We start from the raw sequence: 17,732 nt of genomic DNA on the forward strand, positions 1-17,732 counted from the left end.
GCTTTTCACCAGAGCCATGCGCCAGTTTATGTTTCTAATTGGAGCTTTCGAGTATTCTGATGTCATACCTTTCATTGAGTGGATGGATTTGCAAGGACATGTGAAGTTGATGAAACAAATTGCCAAAATGACGGACTATTTCATGAGCAGATGGCTGGAAGAATATGTCCAGAGCAGGAAAAATGCCCTCGTGAAAGAGGAACGCGACTTCATGGATGTGGTGTTGTCCTTATTTCCAAAAGGTAGTGTGGAATATGGTTACAACTGTAGGAACATCGTCAAAGGAACTGCCCTGGTACACTTCCTATGCATGCACTTTCAAGTTTCAAAGTATAAATATCATCCATGGTTATTTTTAGATATATCTTTTTTCAAACTAATAGAAGGGAACGGGGAATGGGAAGTTTCAGGCCGCAATTTGACATGGACACTGCACCTCAGACAATCCCTTGTTATCTTCCTCCATCACGTATACTAAACTCATTGGACTCCAGCAATTGGGTCTGCATATTGTCTGTACCTGTACGCTCCACAACTTGAAGTACAATAATACTTGGAACACAGAAATCCAGACATGATTCGAAGGTAAATGTGTCTGGAGCCGTTCAATGGACGTGCGTCCTATGAACGCTTTGTATCCACATGAATAGACGGCTCCGGACACTTTGATTCTACTACATCTATGGGCGGATTTCTGTGTCACTAGCACTGCTCATTAAGATAAACCTGGGGTTGGGGGCAGGCTTAACATCCTGCAAACGCGAATTTTATATGGAATGATGTGGTTTTTAGATCTTTTGATTTCAAATTAGGAAACCAGTCACTTGTTGTAAACTTTTTTTTTTATTATTGATAAGCACATTTCATTAAAAAGCTCAAACCATTACTAGACTAAAAGGGGCATCCCCAGTATGAAACAAAACTTCCTCCACTACAAAAAAACAAACCCAGTTGCTGGGTTAACCGAACAACTATACAAAGAAAAACTCCCATTTACAATGAAAAATACTATCTGGCAGCCTCCACCTAGCACCCAAAGCCCGATTCACAGTTTTGTTCTTGACACCTCGGCGTGAGCACAAAAAATCTCTAATCAAGTTAACAATGGTAAGGGAGACAAGGTCAACCTGCTTATACAGGCCTTGGAACACCCTAACATTCCTTTCAATCCAAATGCCATAGACAGTAGCAGTTAGAATACTATGTAACATCAAATTCCGAAAAGCCTGAGACTTCCCATGCTGGACATACCAGTCTACAATATCCATAAGAGCGTTAGGAATACCTGGTACCAAAGTTCTCTCCATCTATGAAGCACCGACACTCTAAAAGGACGCCGTACCCACGTATTGGACACGGGGACACAGGGACACGCCTAAATACGTATGGGACACGCCACGTGGTACTTTGTTCGTCGATATATCAAATAAGATCACCCCAAGCGTAGGATATAAGCGTCCAATTGAAGCATAATAATCCGGAAGACCGGGATCGTACCCACGGGAATAATTAATACGGCTTTGCTGGATTTGTAGATGTAAGCACGGGTTTTCGGCTTTTAGGCAGCCAACTTGGTTTTACGTTTGCTGTGGAAAGTAAAAAGGGCTAAATTAAAAAGCGAATAAACTAGGATAAAAGCAGGTTAGGTCTAGGAATTACTAACACCCACGACTCGAGTTAAACTACATTTCTCACCCAATTACGCGGTTGAGGATACACAATTAAGGTTCTCAAACCGGAAAATAAGATGGTTCGATTATCAAGTTAGTTTTAGAACTTATTTAGCAAATGCCTCGTGCGACAGAGCTCCAAGCATCATGTGTGGTAAGTAGGCGATGCTCTTACCTACACATGATCAATGAGATTAACACCTTAGCGATTTGACAAATAAACCCGAACCCCACATCGATAATCGAACAAAAAGTTCAAACTTTATTGGTGAAAAGAAGATGTAATTTTTGCTCGAGTCATGAGGTGCTAATCACCCCATGACCTAACCTTGGAAAACTACTCACACATATCTATTAAGATAAGAGCAAGCAAAAATCTACTTAGCATAATTAAAATAACAACGCTAGAAGAAAATTAGATTAAACGATAGATCGAGGGATTTGCTACAACTTTAATGAAGACGAGAGTAACAAAAACTAACTAATTAAAACTGAAAAATAAAGATTCAAAGCTGAAAAATGAAGAACAACTCAAAATCTAGATCTAGACCTAAAAATGATGCAATCAAATCTATTCTACTTGTTTGTACAATGACATCACGGGCTTTTATACTCCAAGGTTCGTGCACGGAATATTCTCAAGAGATGCTCTGAAAATCTGCTCTAAGTCCCTCGGTATCGATCGCGAAGGCCTTATGCTGCTGATGGAGCTTACTCGGTAGCGATAGAGATTTTTTAAGGGTACCGATATCAAGGTAGATGAGGGGCTGTTGCTGGGAGCTTCGGTACCGATAGGAATTATTTAATAGTACCGATATCGAGCTTGCTTTGACTGATTCCCGTTTAAATCCCTCTGGTACCGATGGAAGAAAACTATATCTACCATGTCGAGATGATTATGCTCTAGAATTTGCCTCTTGCTCTCTGCCTTGGCCATTCTTTAGCCAACGGGTCACCTTGCCTTAGCCATCGGGTCTTAAAACTTTGTTATTAGGTGATTTCCTACAAAATAAAACCAATACACCTTGTGAGCAGAAAGCAATCAAAACAACTAAGTTTAAACGATAAAATAAACTAAAACTAAATAACTAGCGCACCCTCTCTCGCATAATCAGGTGCTTATCACGTGGCGTGTCCAATGTTTTATATTATTTTTTGACAGGGGACACGGCGGAGACACGGCTGGGGTCAAAATGAATTTTTAAAAAAAATTAGAGGTTAATATGAAATTATTCAAAACTTTTGGGTTAAACTGTAATTATACCTTTAAAACTTATATATTACGTACATCGACTGGTTCACTTTCTCATCTGTTTCAAATTTCAAGCCCTAGACTGACGAGGAGCTCTCAGACTCGACTCCTCTCCTCTCCTCTCGCGGGTATGTCTCTCTCTCTCTCCCTCTCCCTCTGTCTCTCTCTCTCTCGTTCCTCTCTGTCTCTCGTTCCTCTCTGTCTCTATCTCTCTCTCTTTCCTCTCTCCTCTCTCTCTATGTGTGTCTCTGACTCTCTGTATATTTATGTGTGTGTATATATATGTATAACTGACCTGCATACTGTTTTTTTTTTTATTTGAACCATGATAATCTTATACATTAATCATATAGGACATGTCTTCCTCAACGGGTGCTAGTAGTGCACCCAAAACTGTGGAGGGATCAGTACTTTGGCAATTTGTAACTAAATTGGATAAATTTGGTGGAAAAGGAGGAAATTTCAAATGGAAGTGCAATTATTGTGGACACGTGGCTGTTTAGTTTATGGAACTATGGATGTTTTCTCTTTCGATTGGGTTGTATTAAATCTATGACTATGGATGTTTTGTTTTGCTTTAATGGACCGATGTTACGATGTATGCATCTAATCTATTATGTTAAAACTACTAATGGTTAGTATTTATGGCGAAATATGAATGTTAACTGTTAAGTTGTTCATTATTTACATATTGCAATGTAAGCTTGGAGAAAAGAAAAAATATATAAATAAATAAATCATATATATATATATATATATATATATATAATATTATATATACACGTGGCGTGTCCCCCGCCGTGTCCGTATTTCGATTTTTTTAGAATTCCCGTGTCCGTGTCTGTGTCCGTATCCGTGCTACTTAGCTCTCCATAACATGTTGCCAAATTGTGGATGAGTAAGAGCACTAGAAAAAGAGATGGTGGTGAGTCTCTTTATCAATATTATTGCATAGGACACACATGTCGTCAACCTGCATCCCCCATTTAACCAATCTGTTTTCGTGTTCAACTTAGTTTGAACTGCTAACCATAACACAAAGGCCCAACTTAGGACCATATGTTTTGACCATACCACTTGATGCCCATGGGATGTTTGGTCTTCTGCTTCTAATTGCTTCCCACCAGAGTACACGCGTGTCTATCACTTGGACGCATGATTCACATTACAAGATGGAAAACAAAATAGTCAGTGGTACAATGTTAAAGTGAAAACAGTGGTTCAATGTTAAAGTGAAAACAATGTACTTTCTTAATTAGTAATCCCTTCTTTTGATGATATTTAATTCCACATTTCTAAATTTTCAGACTTTGGATTTCTTTAAAATATTAGTAATTTTGAAAATAGATATCAAGTTCACACTTATTTTTAAGATGTAAATCAAACCAGAGCCTTGTGTCCCAATTGATTGGGGTTGGCTGTAGTGGTGGACTTACGTCGAGGCAATTGGGGGCACATGTACCCACTCCAAAAAATGAAAATTCCACTAGTGCCTTAATAGTTATCCTTATTATGGTAGCATCCTCATCAATTAAGTTGAATTTTTTCCGTCCTATAATTTAAAAGCGAAAATTAAGTTTTTCTCACCGTCATTATCTTCTGATTCTAGCCAAGAAGATTGATCCTCACCAGACACTTTGGTTTAACCCCATTTGTCGGCCTCAGGCTCACTTTGGTGATCGAAGCTAAGTTCCGCTAAGGTTTTTTGGGATTTTTTTATTTTGTTTTTATTCAATTTTTTTTTCATGTTTGTTTATTTTGCGACAAACTTTTGTGGATTATTGATTCGTCTCGACAAGAGGAATTGCCAAGTCCATTGTGTCGTATGGCTCCAACTTTCTGGAGATATACAAAATACTAAACGAGGCAGGTCATCGTGCCTACTTTAAACAAAAGATACAGAAAATAAGCAAACCGCATCAGCAATGTAGCGTACGCCTTGTCCTTTGTGGCGTGAGCCATGACGAAGTGGCATGCACAACTGCGCTTCATTTGTAGCTTCGGGTCCAGGAAATAGCCATGGTTACTGTCCTGTCCTGGGGATGTGATGTTACGTACCCTCTCAAGCTTCCGGATATCTTGCTTTCCCTTTGAAACTGGAAGGATTCAAGTGTATGGGTGCTCTCTCAAGACTCTAACTACTCTTTCTATCCCAAAGAAAAAGAAGAGGGAAAAGCTTGTAGAGTGCTCCATGTTTTGAGAACCATGCATCAAGATAGCACGGCTGACCCTGGCTATAGCAATCGTGGGATTACAGGGCATAAAATTGAAACATCACAAATGATCGTCAATCCAAATAACAAGATATTGCAACCTAAACTATATCAGCGAAAAAGGTTCACAGGGATACAAAATAATATAAAAAGATAAAACTGTCACACAACGATCGGAAGTTGACATACCCAACAACGTTGAAAATGCAACATAAGCCAATCTTGGTAGATGAACTAGTATATCATTTTGGATGATTTGGGAAAAAAATGGTGGCCATTTTTTGTCCTCAAGAACAATACCAGCTGCAAAGCAAGAGAAAATAACCCATGTTACACAAACTTCTCGGCAGAATAACAGGATATTTAGATGCATATGGTCAGAAACTTGAGCAACACATCAACAAATGCATTCAACTGGAATGCCTGAACAGTTATTAGCAAATCGTAGTGCTATTTCTCGTTGACCTGGAGTATGCCAAAATGTGGAAAGAAAGAGTGGGAAAAATTAAAAAGAACCTCATGCTGCTGCATCTTCTCTCCGTTTTACGTCCTGCATAGCTCAATAAATCTATGGTAAGGGTTGTTGTATGATAAAGAAGGCACACAACTAATATACAAAACTAACTTTTAAAACAAGATTGAAGAAAACTTCATTTCTGTAGATTTGATATGTACTTCTGAATCGAACACTCATGAGACCATAATATTTTATTGTAGTTATTAGATACAGCACCTTAACTTTGTGAAAGGAGAAAAACAATCCATTTGGAGTAAAAGTGTGGAAGATGGGAAAATTGGCAACGGAACAATGTAGGTCTGTATTCCTTTAAGTGATTGTGTATTCATAAAGCCAAGATTTCCATCAGGAGTACGTATTCCTTGTTGTTTAGTTCAGCCTCCTTAGCTTGAAGCTCCCTCTCTCTCTCTCTTTTTCAAATCCGGCGAATCAAAAGCAATTAAATTAGAAAAATTGATAGAATGCAGGTGGGGAAATACAAACTCGTAGCATACTCCTTTTGTCTTTATCAACTTCGGAAGTTGCACATACCGTAGTTGTGTCAAGTGGAAAATCATTTGGGGCATCCCGGTCATAGTTGAAACCTGCAGGTTCAGGAGGAAGGGGGAAAGCCTCCAGGTTGGATTCTAGAAATCAGAGCAAGAGAATTAAAAAATGTGAGATACCAATAGGAGAGGGACATGGAAATTTAAAGAAACCAAATCAGTCGAAATAGCACAGGAAAAAATTATGTAATGAAATAAATGAAAACTAAAAAACTACAAATGATTCCTTTTAGGGCATGATTTGCAGATGCATCACGTATATATATCATTAACCAACAACATCAAAAGATTCTGCGATGACACCATGTTCAGGTTGTCAGCTCTGTGCTATTCATTGTCACCTTTTGTAATACAACAATTGCTCCCAGGAACTGTTGCCGGAATCCACAAAATAATGTTAGGGGAGACTGGTTTAGGTAAATATCTCATGCATTTCCCAACAACTGTGTCTTCCCACAGCCGACCAGTTGCACAGAAAAAATGCCCAAATTATTTAAAGGATCTTCTACACATAATAGTTTAGGATCTTCTACACATAATAGAACTTCTACCTAAGTCCCCCGTATGTCCAACATCAAAGACTTCTCCCTAATAAAAGAAAAACTAATTCTAAAAGGACATAAAAGTAGAAAAAAAATTCACTAATGATATTGGAAAAAGGGAAAAAAAGTATTTGAAACTGCATGGACAACTGAGTGGCACACGTCCACTTGGGCCTCTTTGAAGAAGGTCATCAATACAATACAACACACTTCACCTCCTCTGAAAAATCCTAGCTCGCCTAGGTTTATAAATATTTGCTATTTTATTATCTTTTTAATTAATCAATCCACCAATCGATAAATAAGCTAATCAAATGAATGAGAAGCAATAAAAAGACAAACGCAACGATATACGTGGAAAATTCTAAACGGAAAAAAACCACGGGAAGGAATCAAACACTATAAACCATTATGCGGTTACAAGTAATCTTACCCTACGATTTGAATCCTCACAATCGAGCCTAAGACCTATTTGCCGAATCCACGTTCACCACACCCAGTGCTTAACTGTTGCTACCTTGAATCCACAAGCCTTCCGTTTGCCTCCCGGAAATCCACCAAAAGACTTCAACTTGCCTAGGAATCCTCCTTAGGGCTTTTCTCAAATAAGTTGAAGAAGATACTGAAATCTCTTGGAGATATCTTGTACACTCAATGATCCATCAATTTCATTGTACTCCAAGGTTCAAAATGAACAAAAAAAACCTCTTCCATGTAACACAATATGGCTGCCTCCTTTTCTATATTTTTTCCGTTACACCCAGGGATGGAAGCATCTCTCACTTTCTATAGCCTTAGTCCACATGTCCTTATATAGATAAAATCTTCTAGGTCATGGAGCTATGCCGTGGCTTAATTGAACCGTCCAATAGATCACTTACCGATCAATCGGTAATTTAATCTAACCAATCTGTTTTCCCACCGTGGCTTAATTTGAAGTGCATCAATTTCCATGCAAATCTTTCCATGAGCACCAATTTCTTTTCTCCCTAGAACAATTCTTTCCTTTTTGATCTACCCATACGAAACCCTCACTCTCAATTACATAAAAAGATTCTTTCCACTCTAAAATCCTATACAGACTTGCTATGCTTAGAAAAGATTAAAAAAATAACAACTTGATAAAGAATGGGATACAAAAAAAAATGTGTTTTGTCAATGGAATTGCCAACCAAAATAAAAATGCAATATGGTCCTAACATCATCCAACCAAGAAATGCCAAGCTTCTTTTCTAGAACACCAGCCAAAACTTCAACCAATCAAACAACGGTTGCATAAAAAACTCGAAATGAAAGAATGCACAATAGAACAAATAATTCAATGTGCTTTGTCTGATCAGATGATCGAATATTTCCAGAAGTAATTACTTTGGAGTAGATATATACACGTATAGATTGTCACACCCAAAGGCTATTCATAATTTCATAGCAACTCCAAAGTGGTTGGATGCCTCCCCAATCCCCACTCATTTGTTCGAAAGATTCGACACGTCACTTGACAAACATTTGTTGTCTTTTTCGTCTCTCTCTCTCAGAACAACCACCTGTTTGCTTTTTCTGCCATCCCTCTGGTGGTGATCAACCTCACTCTCAACTAGATTCAAAATCGCACGCTTCAAAAAAGTAGGGCCAATTTTCTTTTTGTTTTTGTCAACAATTGTCAAACAATGGCATGACATCTCCCAAATCCTATCTGAATCGCTTGTGGCGGATCTAATCACGTCATCTCATCTAGACATTTGTCTTTGTGTGGTCCTCATCCTTCTGCGACCCCTTGAATAAAGCAAGGAGAGACTTCAATTTCTTAATTTTTTTAGGCTCGACTTGGATTCTCAGATATACGATTGCATATTTTGAAGACAACTCTGCACATTTTCACAAGTAAAATTCCACCCCGTAAAATTAGCTTAAGGGAATTGTCGGGACCACTCCTTTACAACTTTTGGTCAAGATTCAATGAGGAACCATGGCCCACCAATGGATGCGATGTAGATGATGGCTTATAGTGCACATTGGATATGTCATAGGCAAGATTCACGAATTTGGCTTGTTTCATGTTTTCGTCGAATTTTTTGAAAACCCATCCAAACAAGGCATAAATTGTTACAATAAGCCTGCTATCCCTATAGGCATCACAAACATTAACCGTATATTCCATTTACTTTTCTCACTAATATCGACGGGTGGAATAAATGGAAGGGCAACAGGAGCATTCATCAAACACCTTGAGTGCAATGAGTATTTATCGAACTCCTGAGCATGATATTAAACATATAAGCAAGAAAAGCTCCAACGTAGATTCACCATGAGAGAACAGTTTTTTTCGGAAACTTACCAGGGATCCTACCGAAGTGAACTTTTAATTTCGAAACCAATCGGCTGGATGGCTTTGGTAATTTCTTCACCAGAATTCGGTCTTGAAATGAGAATGGATGAGCATCGAAAGGCTATTTCACGGGAACTCTCGACTGTCGGAGAGTTGAGAGGAATTAAGGACATTCAAGATGCTCTTCAAATGGTCTGGGAGAGTTGTGAGAGATGCGACAGTTCGTATGCTTGAAGAGAAGCGGTCGGGGAATGTGTTTGTTAGGAGATGCAACGGTTGGAATAAAAATCTCTTCTCGCACCCCCCCTCCCCCCACCACACATACACCCCCCGACACCACCCCGCCTCTTCCAAAAATACCCCCCAGAAAATACCCCAATCCTAATTTTTCTTATTTCTCATTTATTTACTTTAATAATCTTTATCTCTTTTTTCACTTTTATTTATTTAATATTATTTAAGTGTTCCGATTTTTAATCCAGTTGAATCGGTGTAAAGATTTTGTTTTTTTAATCATTTTATCTTCAATGATCATAATGAATTTTTGGCTCTAAGGCCTTTCAACGAGCATCCTAAGGCTCTTTATTTAGTTTCAGGTCTCTCTTAGAGTGCTTATTGAAAGACTTTAGAGCCAAAAATTCATTACGACCATTTAGGATGAAATGATAAGAAAAATAAATTTTTTTGCACCGGTTCAAACGAATTGAAAATTGGAACACTTATTTTGTTCACATAATTTTCTTTTTTATTTAATTTCTTTATCCATTTACGTTATTTAATTAATTATTTATTTATCTTTAAATTGCTTTGAGGAATCGGCACCGGAGGAGCATTGGATGGACGCTATGAGTTTGGGAGTTGTCATCGCTTCAACGTACAACCTTGTTCTGCATACATTTGATGGACATGCTTCAGGTTGTTTTACTCACTTGCCATTGAGATCCCCTCCAGTTTCAGTCCAAGTGCGCATTAAAACAATCACTTTGTGCAACTTTTCTTACGGCCTCATTACCATGTACCACCCTTCCCAATATGGTGGAGGGACAATGCATCAAACCAAGCTAAAAGATGGGTTACTCGTTATGCAACACGAATTAGTTTGTGGGAAGAAATAATGGATACAAGACCAAGTGGGGCAGGAGCAGAATTTGGTGAAAACATTGATTAGAAATTAGATTTTCATGTATTTTCACTCTTCCACGAAATTAGTACAAGTCATGCAGAAATAATTGAACTCGATCAATAGTTGAGATTTCAATTTAACATAATTCTAAAGACTTTCAAAAATTGTACTTTGCTGCTTTATATGTGATCAATAAATTACATATTTGTTTGAGATTAGGCAAATGATAAATACGCCTGCATCAAACACATATGTTAATATGTTATTGAAGTTTGTGTACCAAAAATAATGTTATTGAAGTTTGGGCTCCGGATCCCCTGTCCCATTTTGCCTGTCCCACTCCTCTGTTCCAGTCTTCTGCTTGTGCCACGTAGCACACTCCTTCCTCCCCTCCACCAGAGTTTACTTGCCCAGTTAAGATGTTTTTTTCTGGTGTGCACTACTCATACTATAAACATAGTATAAACAAACATTTTAAGACACCAAAAAACATAGAATTTGAAAAATCAACGTGATAAGTTTTTTTTTTTTAATCGAAGTATATTCCATTAAAATGCCAAATGGCACTTACAGCGATTCCATCCGAAAATAGTGACAAGGAAAAATAACACCAACCCATCACAAAGCCAACAATTTGTCCATTTTTTTAATCGAAGTATATTCCATTAAAATGCGAAACGGCACTTACAGCGATTCCATCCAAAAATAGTGACAAGGAAAAACACCAACCATCACAGAGAAACAAAATATCCGAGTCACTAACATCCCACTCTTATGTTAGTGACTCAGATATTTTGTTTCTCGGTGATGGGTTGGTGTTTTTCCTTGTCACTATTTTTGGATGGAATCGCTGTAAGTGCCGTTTCGCATTTTAATGGAATATACTTCGATTAAAAAAAATTGACAAATTGTTGACTTTGTGATGGGTTGGTGTTGTTTTTCCTTGTCACTATTTTCGGATGGAATCGCTGTAAGTGCCGTTTCGCATTTTAATGAAATATACTTCCATTAAAAAAAAATAACATATCACGTTGATTTTTCAAATTTTATGTTTTTTGGTCTTAAAATGTTTGTTTATACTCACTTTGTTTGGTTGAGGTTTTTTATTGAAAACTGTATCGAGAGTAAAAGTTACTCTCAAAATAATGAACCAAGCAGAGTGACTGTGTTTATAGTATGAGTAGTGCACACCAGAAAAAAACATCTTAACTGGGCAAGTAAATTCTGGTAGAGGGGAGGAAGGAGTGGGCTACGTGGCACAAGCAGAAAACCTGGGACTGGGGAGTGGGACAGGCAAATTAGGACAGGGGATCCGGAGCCTAAAGTTTGTTGAGTTCTACTCAGCCCGGTAAGATTATGCAACAGAAGAAAACAAATAGCTCTTAGATTGGTTGGAACAATAAGAAAAACTTGATCACTTCTTTCAAGTCAATAAATGTTCAAGTCATCGATCAGTTACTCAGGTCAACTTGGCTTATCTACAATTTTAAGCATATTGAAAAAGATGATTTACAAAAATGCCACCGAATTTTTGGGTCATCAGAGTTTTTGGGCCTTTATTTGCATGTTGGGTTTTTATTTACATGTTGGATGGGCATTTTTTTTGTGATATTGGGCTAAAAAAGAGTCCTAGTCAAACTCAAACACTAAAAAAATTGGAGTGCCTCAAAAATTGAACATTTTTAGGGTGCCCAAGGTCCAGGCCTCTTGGGCCTTGAGGTTGGGCCGGCCCTGCGTCGAACGTAAGTATCACCTGATTCAAGATTCAAGAGATCGTTCAGCGAGGTGATGTAGCTGTGTCCAAGATCGCATCGGTAAATAACCTAGTAGATCCTTTTACGAACAGCTTACAGGCTAAGACTTTTGATAGTCATGTAGAGGGAATGGAAGTGAGATGCGTGGCAACATGACTTTGAGTTTTAATGGGAGTTTGTTAGAAAATTATACTAAAAGTCATATTTTTGTGTAAAGGATTAATATTTGACTAATATTAATAATCAGTTTTATCCATTTTTGATGAGAATCTTTTATGAGCAATATTTGCATAATATTATTGTATGTTGTGCATGTGTGTCTTTATTTTACAAAGTAGATGATCCGCTGTGTAGAATTCAACTTACACACAGAAGATCAAATGATCGGTTCTTGTGAGATATAAGATATGGTTCACAGTCTTAGATGGAACAGGACACACAATTGGTAGGACTGTAGTTCAATGTTTAGTAGGTTTGTCTTGACTACAGGAAACGGTCTAGTTCAAACTCATTGTGCTAGTAGACTTTGTGTGTATTGAACGGGACCGCAATGAGATAATTGTCTTTGTATTAACTTTATAAGACAATTGGAACCTTATGGTTATTATGAATACTTATGCTCTTAATCCAAAGATAAATATTATAGGTATATATTTAATACTGTTAACTTTGATTCATTAAAGAGTGAGATCTTTATATGGTCAATAGTTTAGGTGAGTTGGGTAGCAACATTATGTATATGACAACTATTAATTATTGATGGAATCAACGTCCCAGTAGAGATTGATGATACCCCATTGAGTAAGCATATAAGTTTCGAATATGTCAAACCCTGCAGGTAGATTTTGTATCCGACATATCGAATAAGTTAAGCGGATAGTCTCAAGGTATAAGATGTTGATTAAGTGGGAGATTGTTAGTAATTTATTTAATCAACGAGTATCTGTGATCTTAAGTTGGGGTGATTAATAAGTATTTAATAACATGGAGCTCGAAATATAATTTAGATAAGGACGGAAGTGCAATTACTATTCTATAGTGAGGTGAATTATAATTTGCGTGATGAGAAATAAAATCCTGGTGGGATTAAGATTTTTTTATTTATACAAAAAACCCAGATTTATTTCTCCTTAGGTCTCTGTCCTAATACTATTAATATACCGCTTCGTTCTCTAGGTCGAGGACATGTTTTTGAGAGATCAGAAAAGTGGGTTGTAAGAAAGAACAAACAATCACATAGGGTTTCCACAAACGGGTACGTGATTCGAGGTATAAGGGAATATGACAGAAGATTGTAAGGTACGGTCGAGCAGTATTCGTGGCATACAGCGAGATATGTTGTAACAAGTTCAACTAGTATTCGTGACGCGGGAGTTGTGGTAAAACCCTAATTCCGCCTTGTAGGGTTTTTTTTGTAATTTATTGTGTAATCTGTACGCGTCATTATTGGGTCTTGGGAATTGGTTTCCTAACAGTTAATGCATCCCATACTTCTACAGGACTCATGTATCTGCTGATAACCATCTCTCACAATTGTTCTTCGCTTTGTATCCAACGGAACCACCACTTACGAAAGAAAATGACATCAACAGAACTTCCACAGGATGAAATCGGCTTGTCACTTGAGCAAGATTTGTCGAATTCATATGTTTTTCTCTCTCTCTCTTTTTTTGGGCAAGTGAGGGTTTCCAACAAAAGAACAAAATAATCAAACATCAGATAACGACCTCTGTACCACCACATTAATAACCATGCGTAATATAAGATATTCTGATCCGTAATTGCGATTGAACGCCAAAGAGCCAAAACCCGAATGCTCAAATTGAATTGTCAATTGAATTCCAGGAAAGAGTGTTCGAAAGTGGATTGAATTGAGAGTAAAATGAGTATGATGTGTGGGTTATTTACCTTGGCTATCCATACGTTGCGAGCTGTGAAATATTTGGCATTTGACTTGGACAGACCCATCTTTGTTCCGTTGTTCGCCATCTCTCTCTCTCTCTCTCCAATTTTGTGGAAATGCTGCCTAGGAAGTAGGAACACAAAACCCTTTTCTGGGCTCTCCCTTCTCTCTTCTTTCTCTCTCTAAACTTTTACCAATATTTTAAAACTTTAGCTTTGATTAGGCTCTGATTAGATTCCACGGCTATATTGGTTAGATGTCTCAATATTTTAAAACTACTTGAAATGCTCCGCCTAATGGCTTCCAAGAGGACCGGACCAATGTGCACCCCTATTGAAAATTGGAAAGTTCAAATTCAATTGAGAGACTAATTATTTGTTAAGAATGAAGAATCTATTTGATTACTGATTAGAGTGAAATGATAGGAAATGGAAAAAAGAAAAAATATGAAGTTTCTTTTTTATTTTTTCTTTTTTCGGCATTTGACCAGCATCCGAGGGAAAATAAAAATTAAAATAGTACAAAAGTATCCGAAAATTTTCTTGTACAACCGTTTATAGGCATGGTTATGTAGTTTTTCGCTTTCATACTAAAAATACAAAAAAAAAAAGAAAATTATAGTATTTTGTTGTGAAAGTTGTCTCCTATTACTAAACTTTCTAGTATGCCCGTAATCTTGATATTATTATATGTTCCGTTAAAAAAAAAAAGTTAGTAACTTTTATTTTTCTTGCAAGCTTCATATAAAAAAAATTCATTTTAATTAAACGCGTAGGAAGAAAATAAATCTTGCTATTTTCACATTACCTTCTCCCACTCTCACTTCCAGCATAATTTTATTTAATAATTAAAGTCTGCTTTGTTGAAAACAGAAAAACCAAACGAAATTTGACAAAAAATTAGGCCCGAGTAACCGTGGGCCAGGGCCTGAAATCGAAATTTTTCAGTCCAAAGCCCATAGTTAGCGTGCGTTACTAACGCATGGGCCGATCGCCCGCACCACTAATTAGGAAAATGACGGTTAAAGACGTGTTTTGATAATTAATACCGGTAAGGACATTTTCAGCATTAACAAATGTTCTTAGCTTGTCCTTGGCATTTTAGGGTTTCGTGGAGGGAAACAAAGAAGTAATCACAAGCATGGCGTGAAGCTATGGCGGGACGTTATGTTCTCTCAAGCGTGGTAACGTAATTAGGTATATTCAATAGCTTCAACTCACTAATCACCACGAGATTTCCTTCGTACAATTGTTTTCTGTAATTAGGTTTGAAAAATCAGGGTTCCCTAACAATCCGTAAAAACCCTAACAATATGAATGCGAATCACAAAATAATACTACCAGCAAAAACTACATAAGCATTCAAACTCGCAACGCAGAGATATACGTGGAAAACCCCAAAACGGGTAAAAACCACGGGAAGGAATCAAATCACTATCATCATTGTGCAGTTACAGATATACCTATCCAAACGTATTAAATCCTCACAACGTTCTAAGTACTACCTGCCGAGTCACACGTACACCGCACCCAGTGATCTTGATTGCCAACGGCCTTGAGTCCACAAGCCTTCCGAAAACTTAACAAAAATCTCCTTTGGAATAGCAAACAAAACGTTGCTTCAATGTCATCACCTCCAGCCGCCGCATATATATAAACCTTGTATATAGTCTGTAGTCCTCTCTATTTTTCTTGCCGTGCATTTTCTTTTATAATGCTGTAGCTGTAGTCCAAAACCTAGGAGGTCAAATAAGGCAACTAATTGTATTAGTTATCATGTGTACACCTGCCCATCAATACGCCTTAGTAGTCAGTAGTATTCGATGGATATCCGTTCCGATTTAGCTCCTTTCCATTCGTGAAGTCATTCTGCCTTTAGACGTTTGATTCACTCTCACTCAATTACAAATAAATAGATTCCTTCCACTTTAATTACAAATAAATAGATTCCTTCCACTTTAATTCTATACAGACTCACTAGCCTATTAAAAATAATAAAATTACAACTCGATAAAAATTATGTGTTTTGTCAAACGGAATTGCCAATACACAAAGACTCAGAAATTGGTCCTTACAATCTCCCCCTTTGGCACTTCCATGACAAAACACAATACAATGAAAATCTAACGATTAAGATCGAGTTGTAAAGAAGCTGCAAACAAAACTCAACATCCAAACACGTTAGAATAATAAGCAACCTACTCCCCCTTTCATCATTCTCCCCCTTTTTGACATGGAATGACAAAGGGTGCATAAATAAACAAAAAGGCAATAAATGCGAATGGAAGAGACTTACGCAATTAGTGACCATAGAAGCAGCCAAATAAGAAATTTAATCGAAGTGCAAATAATAGCATCAATAACGTGACAGCTAAATTCAAGCAGAATGAAGAACTAATAGACACGCAAAATTAAATTAAACGCTAAAAACGAACGAGAAATCTGAAGATACGAGCATGAGATAGCTTTATTGCTAGTATCATATCATGAAATGAGATGAAAAGGACATCCAAATTTTAAGGCACCACTTAATGATATAACACCATGCAAGGCAGAAGGAGTGCAACATACCATGATCATCGACATGAGAGGAAAGTGTGTGTGTGCATCCATGACCAAAAAATTCAGGAACTCAAAATAGGGCCAAGATGCTCAAGTGCTTAGGTTTATCTAGTGACTCCCCCTCAACAAGATACACCTCTCAAGGTTCAACATACAAGTCAGAGATAATTAATCACAAGCTCCCCTCAACAACAGGCAGTTGATTAATAAGTAATCAATAGAAATTCATAACCGTATTTTTACTTTTACCCCACCACTGTTTGATGCGAATATTGAGAGTAAGAATTCCTTATACCCAATGCCCGGTTACTAAGCAAATGGTCCAACACGGGTGCCTTCACAAGGTCTATCCATTTTTTGACTCGAACGCACAAAGGGAGAATACCTCACCCCAATTGCCCGGTTAATCAATGAACGCCTGGATAAGCAAAATCCAAGAAATATATTTTCCTTTTCTTTTCTCGTCTTTTTTCTTTTCTTTTGGAATAAACGAGGGCACTATCAACGAAAACCAAGCAAAGGTGGTCCCAGTTTTGAAAAGACACAAGATATAACTAAGCATATGAGAATGGTGGTCCCTAACCGAGAAATTGACCCAAACGCCATGGATAAGTGTACAGAATGTCGAATACACGTGAGTTATTAACATTCGAACATATTTGCAGTGAGAATACAATGAAGGAAGCGCAATAAAAATATGGATAAACATGTTCATAAAATCTAATGATATTCAACTACGCTCGAAAGACTATCATGCTCAATCCACAACCAACTCATAAAACAAAACAAAAGAAATCATTTTTTAAATTTTTATTTAATAACTCAAAAAACAAATACAAAACAAAAGAAACACACAACTATGAAACTCCATAACACTAGGCAATGAGATATGCAAGAACAATTAAACCTAGGTTATAGAACCACGTCCTAGCCTCAAAAGGCGAGGTTAACCTCTCCGGATGAACTATAGTCATCTAGAGAATCAAGGTCATCATCAGCATTAGAGATCAACTCTTTTTTACGAACCCAAATTTGTCTAGTCTTACCCTTTTCAACATTAGTGGTCATGGGTTTTTCAACATTAGCATGTGAAGGCATCCTATGTCTAGGCCTCTGAAAATACTCCCTACGATTATTCAACTTAGGGTAATGGAGAGGTGTCCTATGATAGCCATGAAGGGCAAAGCAGTACGGACGAATATGGCCCTTAACTCCACAATGATGGCAAATGAGCACAAAATAATTATGACCATAAGTATGAGCTACATGAGCATGTGAAGAGTATGACGCATGCTTCTTTCTACAATGCGGTCTAATATGGCCAAT

The 17,732-nt window shown here is 37.4% G+C and overlaps 1 protein-coding gene across 8 annotated transcripts; it reads right to left on the reverse strand.

Moving 5' to 3' along the window:
• Nucleotides 1-5,116: 5,116 nt before the first annotated feature.
• On the reverse strand, nt 5,117-14,066 carry LOC131319880 (secretory carrier-associated membrane protein 4-like). 8 transcript variants are annotated; one of them, XR_009198105.1, is made up of 4 exons: nt 7,940-9,333; nt 5,652-6,954; nt 5,325-5,438; nt 5,117-5,152 (listed from the first exon to the last, which is right to left on the reverse strand). XR_009198105.1 is itself a non-coding variant. In XM_058350427.1 (4 exons), the coding sequence occupies exons 1-4, from the start codon at nt 13,861-13,863 to the stop codon at nt 5,133-5,135; spliced, it is 279 nt and encodes a 92-aa protein (XP_058206410.1). In that variant the 5' UTR covers nt 13,864-14,066; the 3' UTR covers nt 5,117-5,132. The 8 variants fall into 8 exon arrangements, 2 of the variants coding, with proteins under 2 accessions (XP_058206410.1, XP_058206332.1); XM_058350427.1 differs by lacking the exon at nt 7,940-9,333 and adding an exon at nt 13,851-14,066 and having other exon boundaries at nt 6,147-6,278; XR_009198122.1 differs by having other exon boundaries at nt 5,117-5,651; nt 5,741-6,954.
• Nucleotides 14,067-17,732: the final 3,666 nt, after the last annotated feature.

The sequence above is a fragment of the Rhododendron vialii genome, chromosome 1a, assembly GCF_030253575.1.
Source record: "Rhododendron vialii isolate Sample 1 chromosome 1a, ASM3025357v1".
Taxonomy (NCBI): Eukaryota; Viridiplantae; Streptophyta; class Magnoliopsida; order Ericales; family Ericaceae; genus Rhododendron; species Rhododendron vialii.